General features: G+C 37.4%; 1 protein-coding gene across 1 annotated transcript in view; it reads right to left on the reverse strand.

The window, feature by feature from the left end:
* Nucleotides 1-242: 242 nt before the first annotated feature.
* The window catches only part of ITGAV (integrin subunit alpha V), a 46,262-nt gene continuing 31,537 nt past the window's right edge, over nucleotides 243-14,967 (reverse strand). Inside the window, exons 20-30 of the mRNA XM_010406486.4 lie at nucleotides 14,146-14,293; nucleotides 13,702-13,794; nucleotides 12,611-12,690; nucleotides 10,800-10,880; nucleotides 9,754-9,859; nucleotides 8,945-9,103; nucleotides 7,913-8,026; nucleotides 7,490-7,603; nucleotides 7,290-7,397; nucleotides 6,124-6,246; nucleotides 243-5,744 (exon numbers count right to left, since the gene is read on the reverse strand). Coding sequence (XP_010404788.2) covers nucleotides 5,649-5,744; nucleotides 6,124-6,246; nucleotides 7,290-7,397; nucleotides 7,490-7,603; nucleotides 7,913-8,026; nucleotides 8,945-9,103; nucleotides 9,754-9,859; nucleotides 10,800-10,880; nucleotides 12,611-12,690; nucleotides 13,702-13,794; nucleotides 14,146-14,293 — 1,222 coding nt within the window. The 3' untranslated portion in view covers nucleotides 243-5,648. The remainder of the gene's footprint in view (nucleotides 5,745-6,123; nucleotides 6,247-7,289; nucleotides 7,398-7,489; nucleotides 7,604-7,912; nucleotides 8,027-8,944; nucleotides 9,104-9,753; nucleotides 9,860-10,799; nucleotides 10,881-12,610; nucleotides 12,691-13,701; nucleotides 13,795-14,145; nucleotides 14,294-14,967) is intronic.

Below are 14,967 nucleotides of genomic sequence, written 5' to 3' on the forward strand. Positions count from 1 at the left end.
CTGGTGGCAGAATATAGTCTGTGACTAGATCCTTTTCCTTGCTTGTGATTACAAAATTTTTTGACTCAAGGTTAACATGTGCCACTTGAGGTGAGAATGTAAAAATTGTGTAAATGTGATGTTTCTGAATTTAGCACATAACTGTGGAGTACAAACGTATACTATAAAACATTTTCTGGTGAATTAAATGCATTTAAAAAAACACACCTAAGAAAAAAACCAAAAACAAGCCTACGACAGAATCCCTGTTGATTAAGAGGTATTTTATTCCAAAATTCTAAATATCAGAATCAAATCAAAACTTACATTTTTCAGTTTACCCAATCATAGTATTTTGAAATTGTATATATACATAGAAAAATACAACCTAATAAAAACACTCAAATTTGCATTAGAATGAAAAGAATGAGTTGAAAAGCAAACCATAGCTTTAATAGCTATATATTTCATATCAGTACAAAATTACTGGGCCACAATACCCATTTTTTTGCACAATTTATAATTTAATATAAAATAAGGTGACTTTAAATGTATATTGCTCTCTTTAAATGTACCGAAGACCTTTGAAACTAGTAACTGAAAATATTCCCATTTATGCTGCAAGTATTTACTGCATGACAAAGAAACATAAAATGCAGCACTCTTGTTAGTACGTTAATTTTTTGCTTGTGCAAATAATGCTCTACTGATTTAATGCACGAGCAAACACAAAAAAGGCCAAAAAATTCCATTACAAAGAAACAAAACATTACATGTTCAGCACATTTGTATCATAGCAAATACAGGTTTCCTTCACAGACTAGAAAAGCAAAACCTGTAAAAGTTTTTTGAAGATGCAAATGCTACATTAAATCTTCCATTACTTTGCAAAAGCCAAGGGTCAAGTTATTCACCTTTAATGCAGTGTATTTGGAGAAGTCATTGCATGACAGGCTAGTTTTCCTGTGTTATGTTAAAATTCTACACATTGGAAAAAAATACACCTAAATACCACCATCACATGAAACAGTAGTAGTACTACAGACTCAAGCCCAGTTTTGTACAGCCTCTAGTCAAATCTTCCACAACGGACCTAAAGAAGGTGGTAGCAGTTCTTGAGAACTCCAGTTAGTATTGGACACACTTTAGGAGGTACATCCTGCTCCACCCAATGTGGGCGATCAAAGACTTCCGAAACCATTAATTCATCACCTCCACTGAGCACGCTGGTTCTGTTCATGTCCTTACAAATACTGACCACTCTAAGCCAGCAAACACCACGGCCCTTCTTAGGCCCTTCTAGGCAGAGGACTCAGCAGTGAACCAAGTCAGACCATATTATATTGCACATGGAGGTTCAAGGCTAAAGATTCAGTACCAGAGAGCTCAGATTCCACTCACACCCGTGAGGGTTACCAGAGCTCAGCAATAACCATGATCCCACCTGTGGCATCCAGTGTGACAGGGGCCACTGCCAGCAGAGCACTAACAGCTCTGCCCATCCCAGAAACAAACCAAAATTATCTCTTTGCTGTAAGCCTCATCTGGTCTCTGCCACTACTTTTTTATTTTTTGGATTCCTGTTTTTCTTTAATAAAATACTTTTTTTCTGACTCATTAACAGCCAGCAGCATTGAACACAAACAATCACATTCAAAGGGTCACGTTACTCTGGACCAAAGACAAAAACTACCTTGATTTTCACCAGGATAATGCTGCTCTGTGACTGCCTGGGAGGGTGTAAGAAAAAATAGTGCAGGGCTCTGTCAGGGTAACCAACAGCAAACCCTAATGCTGCAAGAATCTAAGTGCAGCATGATTCCTTCAAATCATCAAGAGCATGCTGATTATAGCTGAAGTATTTTTAAAATACCCTTTAAGACTATTTAAGCATGGACACAAGTTTAGAAACAACTAAATATTTAAAACCTTTGCTTGGAATAAATGTTTTATAAAGAAAGAGCACATGTAGTAAACTTTCTAAAGTTTTCACAAGCATTATGTGAATTAGAGATCAATGTGTACATCAAGACTTAAAACAGAAAAAACCTGATACTTGGCAGACAACGTTGGCAAACTTCCTCAAAGATTTCAAATTACATTGATAAATATAGCCCATATTTGACTTTACAATCATGCTTAAACAAAAGCTATTTCCACAATTTCATAGTTTCTTGAAACAAATGTAAACCTATATATTAGGTTCCTCACTTTACATTTTCTAAATATTGTCAAATATAGATAATATGCTTTCTGTAATAAAAGTCACTTTTCAATATTGATCATGAGATGCTGCATTAATTGCAAACTGGAGTACTTAAATAATTTCATATTTCATTATAAAAGATATAGCTCTTTTAAAATGTTTTTATTGTCTAAATAATTACACAGCTGCTGATTTTATAGTCATAAAAAAATCTGCTTCTGAAACATAGCTCTCAAAAGAAGACTAATTTTCTGTTGCTGTACTTGTATTTTTTAAATGCTCCCAGTATGCATCTTATTCACAGCAATTTTGAATCAAAGGCATTAATTTCATTCTGAAATATCTTTTTTAAAGTTTCTTTAAAAGCTTTAACATCATTCTATAGTACTTGCTGTAAGAATACATCAATGCCTGTAAGTCATTATGAAATTTATACTGACACAAGTGCATACATAATCTGGAATCTTATTCCTGAATCTAGAACATGCTATCAAGAGTTTCCTGCACCCCCATTCAGGAAAATTTCCAGCTTGGAATCTCCCTGAAACACAAACGTTACTTTAAATTGAATTCTGAGGTGTTACATCTATGCTCACTAAGTAACCTCTATACTCCATTTACATATGCTACTGTGGTCTTTTATTTTTATCTTTTTATTTGCTTTCATTCTCCAGCAGAAGGTAAGAAATAAAAATCACTTAAATAAGTCTTACTTTATGTAACTTCAAAAATGGAAGATACTTTCCATAGCTACAGTAGTTGTACCAATAAAATGTACCTTCTTATCCTGAAAATCAGCAAAATGAGTTTCCAGTTGACACAGTAAAATTAAGATGCAGTTAGCACTGACATTAACAATGCTATGGTATCCCATCCACATGAGCAGGAGGGATCTTGACCATGCTTTTTTAAAATACTCTTTTTCATCTACTAACGCCTACACATGCAAGTAGTCCAACAAATTTCAAGTCACCATGGAGTGTACATGTAATGAAAGCACACATGTAAGAATTAGAGCTATAATCTGTCTGACAGTCTCTTAAACCTCTTACCCTACTAAGATTAAGACTGGGTAAAACCAATCTTCTTGCACATAGATAATCAGCTGACAAAGTGTGTGAACCACAAGCCCATGTAAGTTACTGAAAATGCTGTTCCATCAAAGTCACATTTTGAGGCCAGGATCAAAGCCTGATTCCTGATTCTCTACTACATTACTAGTAACAATACTAAAAATAAAGACAAAAATAAAACATTGGCCACACTGAAGACCTTGAAAATTCAGTGAAAGAGGAATTATGCCCTATACCCTTTCATGTAAACTAATTTTATCTAAACAAACTGCCTAAACCAAACCCATGTAAATGGATAAATATGCAAGCCTATATCTGGTGAACATACTGGTCCCCCCAGACTCTGTGTTGTCTTCCTTAAGGACTCGGATGCCGTCATGGATCAGCAAGTAAGAATGGATTTAACAACAAAAGCCATTGGTGGATTTTAAATCTCTGAAAGGATGCAGAAATAAGAGTTGAAACTGCTCATTTCAGAAAATTCTGGGTTTTGTGGGCACTGCTGTATGTATGGAGGAGATGCAGCTGTGAACAAAAACCCCAAGGTACAAAATCAAACCAGAGCTTTTGCCCCTTTAAGAGCTTGTCTATATTGAAATCTCACTGCTGTAAGTACAGTAGAAGTCTTCCTTTGTGTGCCTGGCTGTATACAGGGAGTTTATACTGTAATTTATTCCCTTTTTGGAAAAGAGAATAAACACATCTCATAGAAGGCACGTTAGTAATAGTTTAAGTATGTCCACTCTAGGATCTGTGCAGCACAGTTAGCTGTGTTTGCAAGCTGAACAACCTCCTGATTTGCAGTTACTTGTCTACTGAAATTCATAGAAAATGCTCTCGTGTCAATCAGTGTCGGAAGCCTCATGTTACTACACCAGTGGTGAGAGAAATAAGCTGAGAGTGATGTAAACTGATGGCTTTAAACCACTGATCTTTTGGTATGTTTAAAAAACAACAGTGAAACAAAATACTTAGTGTCTTTTCTGGTAATGAAATGTATTGAACATAATGAAATGTCTTGTGTAAGGAAATGTCTTGTGCAATGAAACATGCAGGGACTGAAACAATGAATGAATCAAATGCAACAAGCCAATGAGACAATGAATGGGTGAAATGAAACAAGCCAAATGAACCTTTACTTTTTGAACCCTTTTGCACTGCCAGCTCTTCTCTGCTTCATTTGACTCGCTGTTCTCTCAGGGCAGGAGGTGAGGGAGGTGTGAGTGTGGCTAAAGTACTGGTGTACTTTAGATCCATGATCCAGATCCATGGATGTGGCTGGCAGAGACACTAGTTTAAACAGCCCCTGTGTCACTCCATCCTGCACCTGGGCATGGCCAACCAGAGAAAGTGAGGATTAACAGCTTCCCTACAGTGCACCACTTAACCTGTCACACAGTGTTCCCTCCAGTGTTTTGCTAGAAACCAAAATACAATCCAAGTAATTTACAGCCTTCACTTCAAACCCTGTGGAGGTTTGACTTGCGGACATCACGGGTTTTCTCAGACATGTCTGTTGGCAGCCACAGCCCAGCATCTTGTCCCTGGCAGTACATGGATGCATCCATACTGCCAAGAACTTTGAAACACCTGGATCCTGCTCTGTGGAAATACACAGCAGAGTCTTGGGATCTTGCCCTGAATCTTTTCCCCAAGTCCCACAGAAAGCACATCAGCCCCAGATTTTTATCGCTCACTTGGTGTTTGTAGGCTCAAACCCTACAGTAAAAGACCGAGCACCTGGAGAACAGTATTTGTAAGGTCTAGGGGGAAACCACAAGACAGATGACTGAGCAGGCAGGGTAACAGGTGTGCAGAACAGGTATCACATGTAAATGATTCCACTGAATATTTCCTATTTCTTGAGCAGGAGAAAAAATTATCATCAGAGCTAATGGGTAAAGAACATTCTTCAGTACTGTAAAATAAGCTACATTCATTTTTTTTTTGTGCAACTGACTTTCAAGAGCCAGGCAGTGAAATGTAGTGTACTCCAACACAAACAACTGAAACCAAACATGTAACCCAGCAAGCACCTCTGGAAGCTGTTGGCTCCAAGAGCAAATGCAGAATCTGCGTAGCAATTCATGGAGAGTCAGTACATGAATCAGAAAAGATGATGTTTCCTGTGTCCCAGTAAGCAAAATCCCAGCACAACTCTTATTTGAGTTTCTCACACGGGTCAGTGCGGATGTGTTAGTGGCAGTAGGAACGGCGGTAATACAGAAGGGAGGATTTAAGTGTATTGCCCTTGTTTTGCACAAGCTGATGCCTTCCAAGGCCAGCTGCTCTGCACTCATGAGTGTTTGTTCATTAAGGGGGAAGCCAGTATTTGTAAACAAGATGTAGGCAAGTGTACTTTTCAGAATGTCTTACAGATAAAACTCTGCTTAAGCTTCTGATGTTCCTTCCCCATTCTCATGTGGTTGCAGTTGTTCTCTTTCTTGTTCTTCCTGAGGTGGCCTCACACGTTTGAAAAAGCCCATCTGTGATTCAGAGAACAATTAGGACATTGCATTGTGATTTGCAAAACATACACACATTCTCTCTTTCCTTCGTGATCAGATCTTAACTGATTAAGCTGTCTTTTCACTCCTACTGTCTTCCCCCATTTCTGACCTCCAAAGACAGTAAAAAAATTAAACAGTTGAAAAATTAAACTGAGCTCAGCACAATCACAGACCTGCTCTTTTATTCAGCTTCTTCCTGAAAAAGCTGAAAAGCTTTTACAGTTGTTCCAAAAACTTAACTGATTCAGATGATTAGGGGACCAAGGCATTTCTGCAAACTGCTGGTACTATATGAATAATACATCACTAGTAGGGAAAAGCAAACAATACAAAACCCCGCAAACACAGTACTTACCCTGTACATGACAAACACTAGAACAGCCAGGAGCAGTAACCCTGCTAGGACGGCCAAAATTATAACCCACACTGGCACAGGCATGGGCTGTGGTTGAATGCCCCATGTAATATTTGTAGCAACCTAACAGAAAAACATGATAAACCACACTTTGCATCACAGTGACATGCTGAGTTCATCCATGCAGTTTAAATCTTGTATACCTTTATCCTATCATGATTATAATCTTAATCCAGTATAAATTATTTTTTCTCTCCAGTATGAGTCAAAAGTCATAGATTAATTGGTGAAATAAAGACTTCACTGACCCAAACTTAATAGGATTTTAAAATTAAATGATAACAGGGGGTTGGGGGTTATTTTGCTTGGGTTTGCTTTTTTGCAGTCAGTGATAACATGGCAACATATCTTCTGTAATTCTTGATGATTTTCAGTAAAACTGTAGTAATCTGGAAATATTTTAGAATTAGAGAAAAAAAATTCAGGTATTTTCCTTTTTTTATCTCAAAAGGCAGTACTTTCTGAAACAAAAAATCAAGTCCATTCTTTTTTTGGGAGAGAAAAAACCCCAGTTAATAATAGGCATTAGAAACCATATTCAAAAATAAGACAATCACAGTCCTTTTCTACCTTTTCCTTAAGATCTCTTAATCCTATAATGCTTACCAAAAACTTTCAATTTGCCAGCCCAAACAAGTGGCCTACATTCTTCTGTTTGCACCCCATCTCCTTTCCCTTTGAAACCCCCTGAGGCACAGATGGCCTTTGTTCCACACTCACATAGTACTTCATATAATATAATGGAAGTTCATTATTCAAGCTCTAAGTGCTACTACAGCCGAAAACTAATTTAAAGGAAACTATTTCTCTAACAACAATGGCATTAACAGGAACATTAGGACTGTTCGCTATAATTTTTTTTTCATTTTCAATTAAGTCTTTCAAGCCACAAATATTGTCAACTCCAGTCTGTTTTACCTTCAACAGTATGTGTACAACTGAAATAAATACATGAAACAAATAAAAAATTATAAAATTAAAATTATACCAAGCCATAAAAATGTTACTCAACAATAATTGTCTTTGCATTAATTTTGAAGTGATTGTGTATATATATATATATATATATATACATATATAACTCAAGCTGGATGTAAATTACTTACTACTGTAGAATTGTGAATATCTTCAAAGGAAAGGTTCTTATAAGGGAACTCTATAACACTGAAAGAAGCAGATGATTTGAGAGAGTAGGAATGATTCTGATTTTCTTTCTGTGTAAGAAAAAGAAATTAGTATTGCATGTGGGTACAAAAATCACTTTTAATGTTTCAGAAACAGTGACAGAATATTCAGAGTCACTCACATTCATGAAAGTTTGGGTCCAAAGGCGTGATTTTAAATACAATATTGCACTCTTTCCCCTTTCCAGGTGGCCAACTTGACAGACAATCTTTAAACAGTCAGCAGTTCCACAGCCCTGTGTATAAAAATAGGAAGGATATTCCAAGTATGAAAATATTTTGAAAGTCATTAATGGCATTACTTTACCCATAAACCTACACTGGCAAAGCACCATAAACTATTAAAATACATTAAATAACCCCCAGTAGTGGATAATTACTTACAGTTTGCAGTTACAAAGACAGTGACATGGTAATATGCTTATTTCCTATTACAGATTATTTCCAATCATGTTTAGAAAGGACAAGTCTTCCTTAAATTTGTTTTTAAGGACTTTGCACAGGATTGTAGGTGTATTGTCAACATCTCAGTGCTGAGAGCTCACCAAAGTGTGCACATCCCCCTCCACGGCAGCTAAATCCCTTCGGCTGATGTGGTGGTCACGGTGATCTTCCCTGCCAAGTGTTTCATTCCTGTCATCATCCTTGGGAGCAGAAATCTGGGATACACCAAGGGAATCCAAACAACGATTTAGATAATTGCAGTCTTCAAGGTTAAGGTCAAGAAAATACCTAACTGCAAGTTTCTCTCTTTCTATCCTGGCTGTTCTTCAGACTCTGGCTGAAAATAAATCATTGCAAATTGTACAGCAGAAGCACAGGAACTTCGTATTTATATATTCACAGAAACTGCTTTTTGTTATCAAAGATACACAAGTATTCTTTGTTGTTCTATACACTGAATATCTTCCCTCAGTCCTTCTTTTGCTCAAATTCTTCTTCAACTAACATACTGATTTTTATTGCTTGTTCTAAACTATCCTAGAATTCAACTCTCTACACTCAATTAAACTTGTTGGGTTTTATCTGGTGTTTCTTTGCCTAGTCCAGCCTAGGAAAAAGGAGTTTCTTCTGCTCTGTAAATCTCATGTTTTGCTGGCAGTCATAGCTACCCCTATTGCCTTTTGTGACCTTTGGATGAGGGCCTAGATAAATAAGCTAGCAATGTAAAAAAAAAATATACCATTTTCTTCCAAGAAACAAAACCCAGAAAATTTAGATGAACAGTCCAAAAGCATCTGGTATGTTTTAGGTTTTAGTTCATGACCACATTCATTATAATTCCATTGCTTTGGACTTAGAACTCATACAGAACAGCCTTGAAGTTAAAAAAAAAATATAGGAAGAAAACCCCACAATAAAAGTAAACAAGACAAACTGATCTTTGAATTGACAATTTTGAACTGTTGTTTACCTTTTACTTCACCTGGTATATACATTGACATGTACTGTGGAAAAGGGCAGCCACAGATGAAAAACGATCTCAGTTTCTCATATTCTCAGGGATTTGGCTGTTTTAAGTGTTTACAAAACAACCAAACATCCTTCATTCCACTCAAAGGGAAAGTCCTGCTTACCTTAATTTTCAGTGGGTTGATTTCCATGTCAGAAGTGCAGTTCATGGGACCATCAATTTCATACTGAACAATATACAAGAGCGTGTTGTTTTTATATTTGTAAGGCCACTGCAGAGTCATCATCACCTTGCTGAATGCACTTGGACCATTGTTTCTCAGCTGATTATGAAAACAAAATTTACAGATGTAAAAAAATAATTCTGCTTTCTCTATTAATGTGCATATAGTTACTTTATATTTGAGCCACAAATGTGGTACTGCCACTACCCCCACCCCCATCCCCACCCCCCCCCCATTTATGGCAACAGCATCAAAACTTTACCTAAAAGTGGTAAAAATTTTAACTATTGTTATTCACACAGCTCTCTCGGTAAGTTTTGCTTAATTAAACAACCTAGATTAAATCTGTGGTAATTCTTTTAGGGAAATTTTAAATACTTAAATTTTTTCAGAGCAAAAGACTTCAGAGTAGTGATTCAGAATAGATAGAGTACAATAATTGACACCCATGGGCCATTTCCTGAGTTCACATTACTTCAAATGTTTTACCTAGATTTCAAAAGGCAATAAAATAAAATATGTGTAGTTATGTGGGTAATCAACCCCTGTTACACTAATTGCAGGCATTCCAACCCATCTTGGATATACCAGTTTTTGGCCCAGCATTAAAAAATCATAAAATCTCTCCTTACATGCAAGACAAAATAAAAGAAAAAAAATCATAATTTACTCCAGAGAAAAGCTACACCAAATGATTTATTTTCATTTATCACAGAACCATGTCACTGAAATCAGTAGTAATTCCACACCTCATAGATATGCTGAACTAGAGGCCCAATATCATCTTCTGTTTCGGGATTCTCCTTTGGCTGCCAGTTGGCAATAGGAAGGAATATGTGATCAGGGGACGACACACTAAACAGCAGAGCAAAGGAGTTGTTATTAGCAAGTATGAAACAATAAATGTGATTCTCTAGAACACCTAAAAAAAAACCCCAACATGCTTAAAATACAATCTCCACTTCTTCATCCTCTATATAAAACACAAAAGAACAGAAGTGGTTTGAATATTAAATGTTCAGTTCTGTTCTCTACGTTAAAAGATGATGAGAGACATACATGTCATCCAAAAACCAGTGTGAAATACTGTGACTACAATGAGAAATACTGATGATGTAGAACCTTAGCAGTACAGTCCTAAGACTAATTCAGCATGCCCTGAAAACAGTGAAGATACCAATCATGCTTTTCCAGTATGCAATCCCCCACCTCTCAGATACTGAACAAATTCGTTACAATAATGAATGTAGCAGAAAACTTTTAAAATTTTGACTCAGGAATCCAACTTAACTGGTTAAGGAAGAGGACTGTACAGCTTATGGATGGGAAGTATAGATTTCTGGCAAGGAGAGGTGACGGACTAACCAAGTCATTACAACATTAATACTATGCTTAAGACTGAAGAAGTGAGGACATTGCAAACTTAAATTCCATAGGATTTTCAACTTTGGTTTCAGGAGTTTTCAGATGAAACCCCAGTCAGGTTTGTGGAAGAGAAAAGTGACCAGCAGAAATGTAGAACTGCAAACACGAGGGGTGATATTTTCTTCTTTTAAAAAATATCTCTAGTAATGGAGGCACAATATTCCTTTTTGGAATTAATTTTGTAATTATTTAGAATGATTTAAGATCTGAAAGTCCAAGGGCTGGCTAGAGAGAACCATATGGTCTTTATGATTAAAAATTCCCTGAGCCTTCTTGAAAACTTATGCAGACCTGAAAGGAAGTTCAGTGAATATAAAGAAGCAAATGTGCAAAGCTCATTAAAAATGTTTATTAAAATAGTATTGCTTACCCTCTAATTTCAACAGCTGCTAAAATAGCAAGGTCAGCCTGATAATATGCTACTGGGCTCAGATTGTCATACAGGTTGGAACTGCAGGGAAAAGAAAAGGTAAATTCTTAAATGAAATAAGCAAAGTATTTAATAAAAAAACCCTCCACACTTCACAGTAATTGTATGTAACATCATAGCATGACTCCTGAGCCACTATAGGAAAGCACATTTGTTAAAAACTAAGGACCAGATTCCAGCAAGTTCTCACCTAAATGCATGGATGTCCCACCCTCTGCACAGTTTGGGGGAGCTTCAGCAGGGAGAGGATGAAGGACACAAAGTTAATGCTGACTCTCTTCTACAGCTGTCACGCAAGAAAATACAGAGGACACTCCCCCCTCAGAGTGGTGCTGGGAACAGAATCCTGACCTCCTTAGACACATCTAATTATTCTGTCTCCCTAACCAAACAATTTCCTTTACAAAAACCTTCTTGAGTCTTCTAATTGTTCTTCACTGCTGCTGTAATCAACAAACACATGCAACAGTGTTTTCCTCCTGACCTGTGAATACCTCACTCTTTTAGAGACTAGACTTGCTCTGCTAGGAACTAAGCCAGCTTTGGAAATCGAGCTTTGTGAGTTTAAGCCAAGTGGTGTGATCCTTAAAACCTCTTCCAGATAATACCCTGGTAATGCCTGTCACTATGAACTGTGATCACCGTGTTCCATCGCACCACTGTTCGCTCTCCATGCATCCACAGGTCATGAAAGGAATTTTCTTCCATAAAAAGCCTAAAACACTACAGGAACTTCCCTTCTCTTCCCTCAGGAGAGAAGCATGACTTGAGCAACCTCACTGACTGTTTCAGACCCGGTGGCAGTAGCAGGTGACTGCTGGTAGCCTAAGGAAGATGACAGACACCCCAGAGCAGATCACTTCCTGCAAAGACAGGAGTCATGTGCCATTGGCACACCTTACTAGCTGATGGAGAAGGGGAAAAACTGAACAGACAGCAATGGGAGAGCAAAGAGATATTTAATGTGCCAAGGCCTTTGATCGGTATGGCAAACCACTCTATCATTAAAATAGAATGGCAGCTTTAAACTTTCCTAACTCCTGAAGATGAAAAATGCATATGTGGATGAGATTAATTTATTCACTCCATTAAGAAAAAGAAAGCCCTTTAAATGGAATAAAAAGGCACTTTTGGTCCACCATGGGGAAAAAACCAAACAGCTGTATTTGTACTGTCCATTAAAGGCAACATAAAACTGCACTGGGTAAAGATACTCCTAATGATCACATCTCCAAACCTTAAACACCTCCAGAAGTTATAAATTCAGATTTATATATCAGATTTATATGACAGTGCTGTGCTCATCCAATAATAACAGGAATGCTACTGTTTTGTTCCATTTAATTTTCAGGCTCTTTTACGCTGGCTTTTGTGATGGTTCACTGCATGTTGCCTCTCCTCAGACCACCCCATGCATTGCCTGCCCTAAAAGACTCTCATACTCTAAATACATAAAATTCTGGCTTTACATCAGAAGGAATTCAGAGTTCAAACATTAGTTTTAAAAGAGGGCTATAAACTCAAAGTCATTCTGTGGCACTACAAGTGTCAGCAGGGCACAATAATATGCACATACAAATACTCTTACATTTTTTCCTGTATTTTAGGAAACCTAATTCAATATGTTTATTTTTCAAGCCATTATGAGGCAAAGACAAGAGAATTAGGCCAGAGTGATACTGTGTAGTTTGCAGGATATTTACTGTGTGTGTCTTCTCCCAGGTGAGGTACATACTCAGAGATTTCCATACCTTCGGATTTGCAAGTCAAACTTGACAGAGGTGTCCATCTCAGACTGCTGGTGCACACTGAAACGCAGGCCAGCTAAGAGCTGGGGGAAAAATCACTGTGGTTCAGTGGAAGCACAATAAAATAAAACACACAATAAAAGCTTCCTAATGCTCTTAGACAACGAAATTGCTTGAGACTTGTGGTCATGAGAGTACACACACACAGAACTGGCAAATCAAACTTGTCCAGCTCATCCAGGCTGGAAATGTACTGCCCTCTCCTTAGATTACAGCCAAGGCATCACTGCCCTAAAATACAAAATAAGGGTTACATCATGCTCCCCACCCTTACTTCAGCCATTTCTACACATAACTGAGCCTCCCCAGGTGTTGCAAAAAGTATTGTAATCTAAAGAGCAGGGAACACATCAATAATTCAAAATTAATTCCCAAGGTTTGGTCTAAGTCAATTCATATTTGCTTTAACATCTGTGCAGTTCAGCTTGATAGACTGCAAAAGACTTTGGAACTAGCATTTACTCATCTCTACAAGATGGCTCTTGGAAGCAAAGCATCATGAAATTGTTATAACTGTGACTGATTTTCGCTTCATTTCCTCAGAAAATAAGACTTATTATATCATATCACCTTAAAATCTGCCAGGTCCCACTAATAATTTTTTAATTCTTCCAATTTCAGGTACATTTGGTGGAACTGTAGAGGTCTCAACTAGACAGAAGTAGGCAGAAGAGAGATGAACTAAGAGAAAGAAGTGTTATGAGCTAGCTCTTGATTATATCCTAAAAAATACATATCAGATAAATATAAAAAATTCATGTGGTACCAAAGTCCATAATTTCCACTATTTAATGAACGACTCATTTTGAGTTGCATCATAAAACTCATGAACACTCCTTTCAGCCTTTAATTTAGCTGAAAAGTTGAAACCAACTACCGCTGTACTAACCAAACGTGTGGGCAAGCTAAATGTCAGCTAGAGCTAATCTCAAATTCCTGTGAGAAAACTTCCTGCCCAAACACTACTGTGATTAAGGAAAATTCCACCTGCCCTCCTGGGTGAACTACCAGACACCTGTTGGACCAAACCTTACCTTAGTTCCTGCTTTCATGGGATTTCCCAGGTCACAAACTACCATGCGAGTCTGATTCTCTGTTTTAAAAGCACATGACAGTCTGGCTAAAGCCTGCAATAAACCAGAAAGGAGTATTAAGGAATGTCATTCTTTATGTCTGAACACCTGGATGAAAGTCTGGAGAGAAGTTCTAGATGGGCCGCATTCATTTTAATATAATTTCTCAGCCATAACACAGACAAGTACTAAAATGAAATAAAATGTGAGTATGGAAGTCTCCAAGGAGACAAATGTTTTTGATACAAGACAGATCTCTTCTCAAGGTTATAAAAAAGAGAAACTTGGAAAAAACTGGTAACTTTTTCAGTGCTTTGCTCTAAGACTGAAATAATAGAAACCACCATAGATTTTCACAGCAGCACCTGAAATATGACTCCTCAAAAACAGCAGTTGGAATTTTACCTCGTTGTTACGAACAACTCCGATGAAATCTGCTTGAGGTGGAACAACAACAAAGAGTTCTGCTTCATAGGCTCCCTCCCCCTGGTTCTGAGCACTGACAATGAGGGTCAAGGGATTGTCATCACCAATATAGATCTGCTTCTGATCGCTACAAGAAAACAGTGTAAAAATGAGTTCTGTGTTCAGGTTTTAAAGTGCATTGAAGTGGCTGAATTTAGAGAAACGAGACAATCTGAGAGTTCACAAAGACATTGGAGAAATCTGGAGGCAGTACCTTTGCTTCAGGAGTGTCAGGAGAACTCTAAGCTACTTTTAGAAAAAAACCCATGTCTATAATCACAAATGGAGCAAGCATTACATGCTCTTTTGTAAGAATCTTTCCTGTAAAACAAAAAAACACCAACACCTTTTTCTCACAAGGAACAAACAATTATGAACAGCTAAGTCCCTGTGCACATTTTGAATTACAGGCCCACTTTGCAGAGGTACAAGCACATATTTATAACAAAACTCAAGGGAAGGCTCAACTACAGAATAGAGTGAAGACCTCTGCAATACCTTTGGTTCTAGATACAAAGAGACTATTTTTCCAAACAACGTATTTTCATTTCACCAACTACAAGCAAACATCAAGGTACCTGCATTGATGTAAAACATTCCTGAAGTACTTGCATGAATTAGTGCTTGTGAAGTGTCCTAACTACATGCAATGTGCATATGCTATAATGTATGAAAAAACAGATTATGAGATAATACACTAAGAGTGGCTTTAGGCCACACAAAGTACAAAAAACCCAGACTCATGAAAAGAATTACCACCTA

This window comes from Corvus cornix, chromosome 7, assembly GCF_000738735.6.
Source record: "Corvus cornix cornix isolate S_Up_H32 chromosome 7, ASM73873v5, whole genome shotgun sequence".
NCBI classification, from domain to species: domain Eukaryota; kingdom Metazoa; phylum Chordata; class Aves; order Passeriformes; family Corvidae; genus Corvus; species Corvus cornix.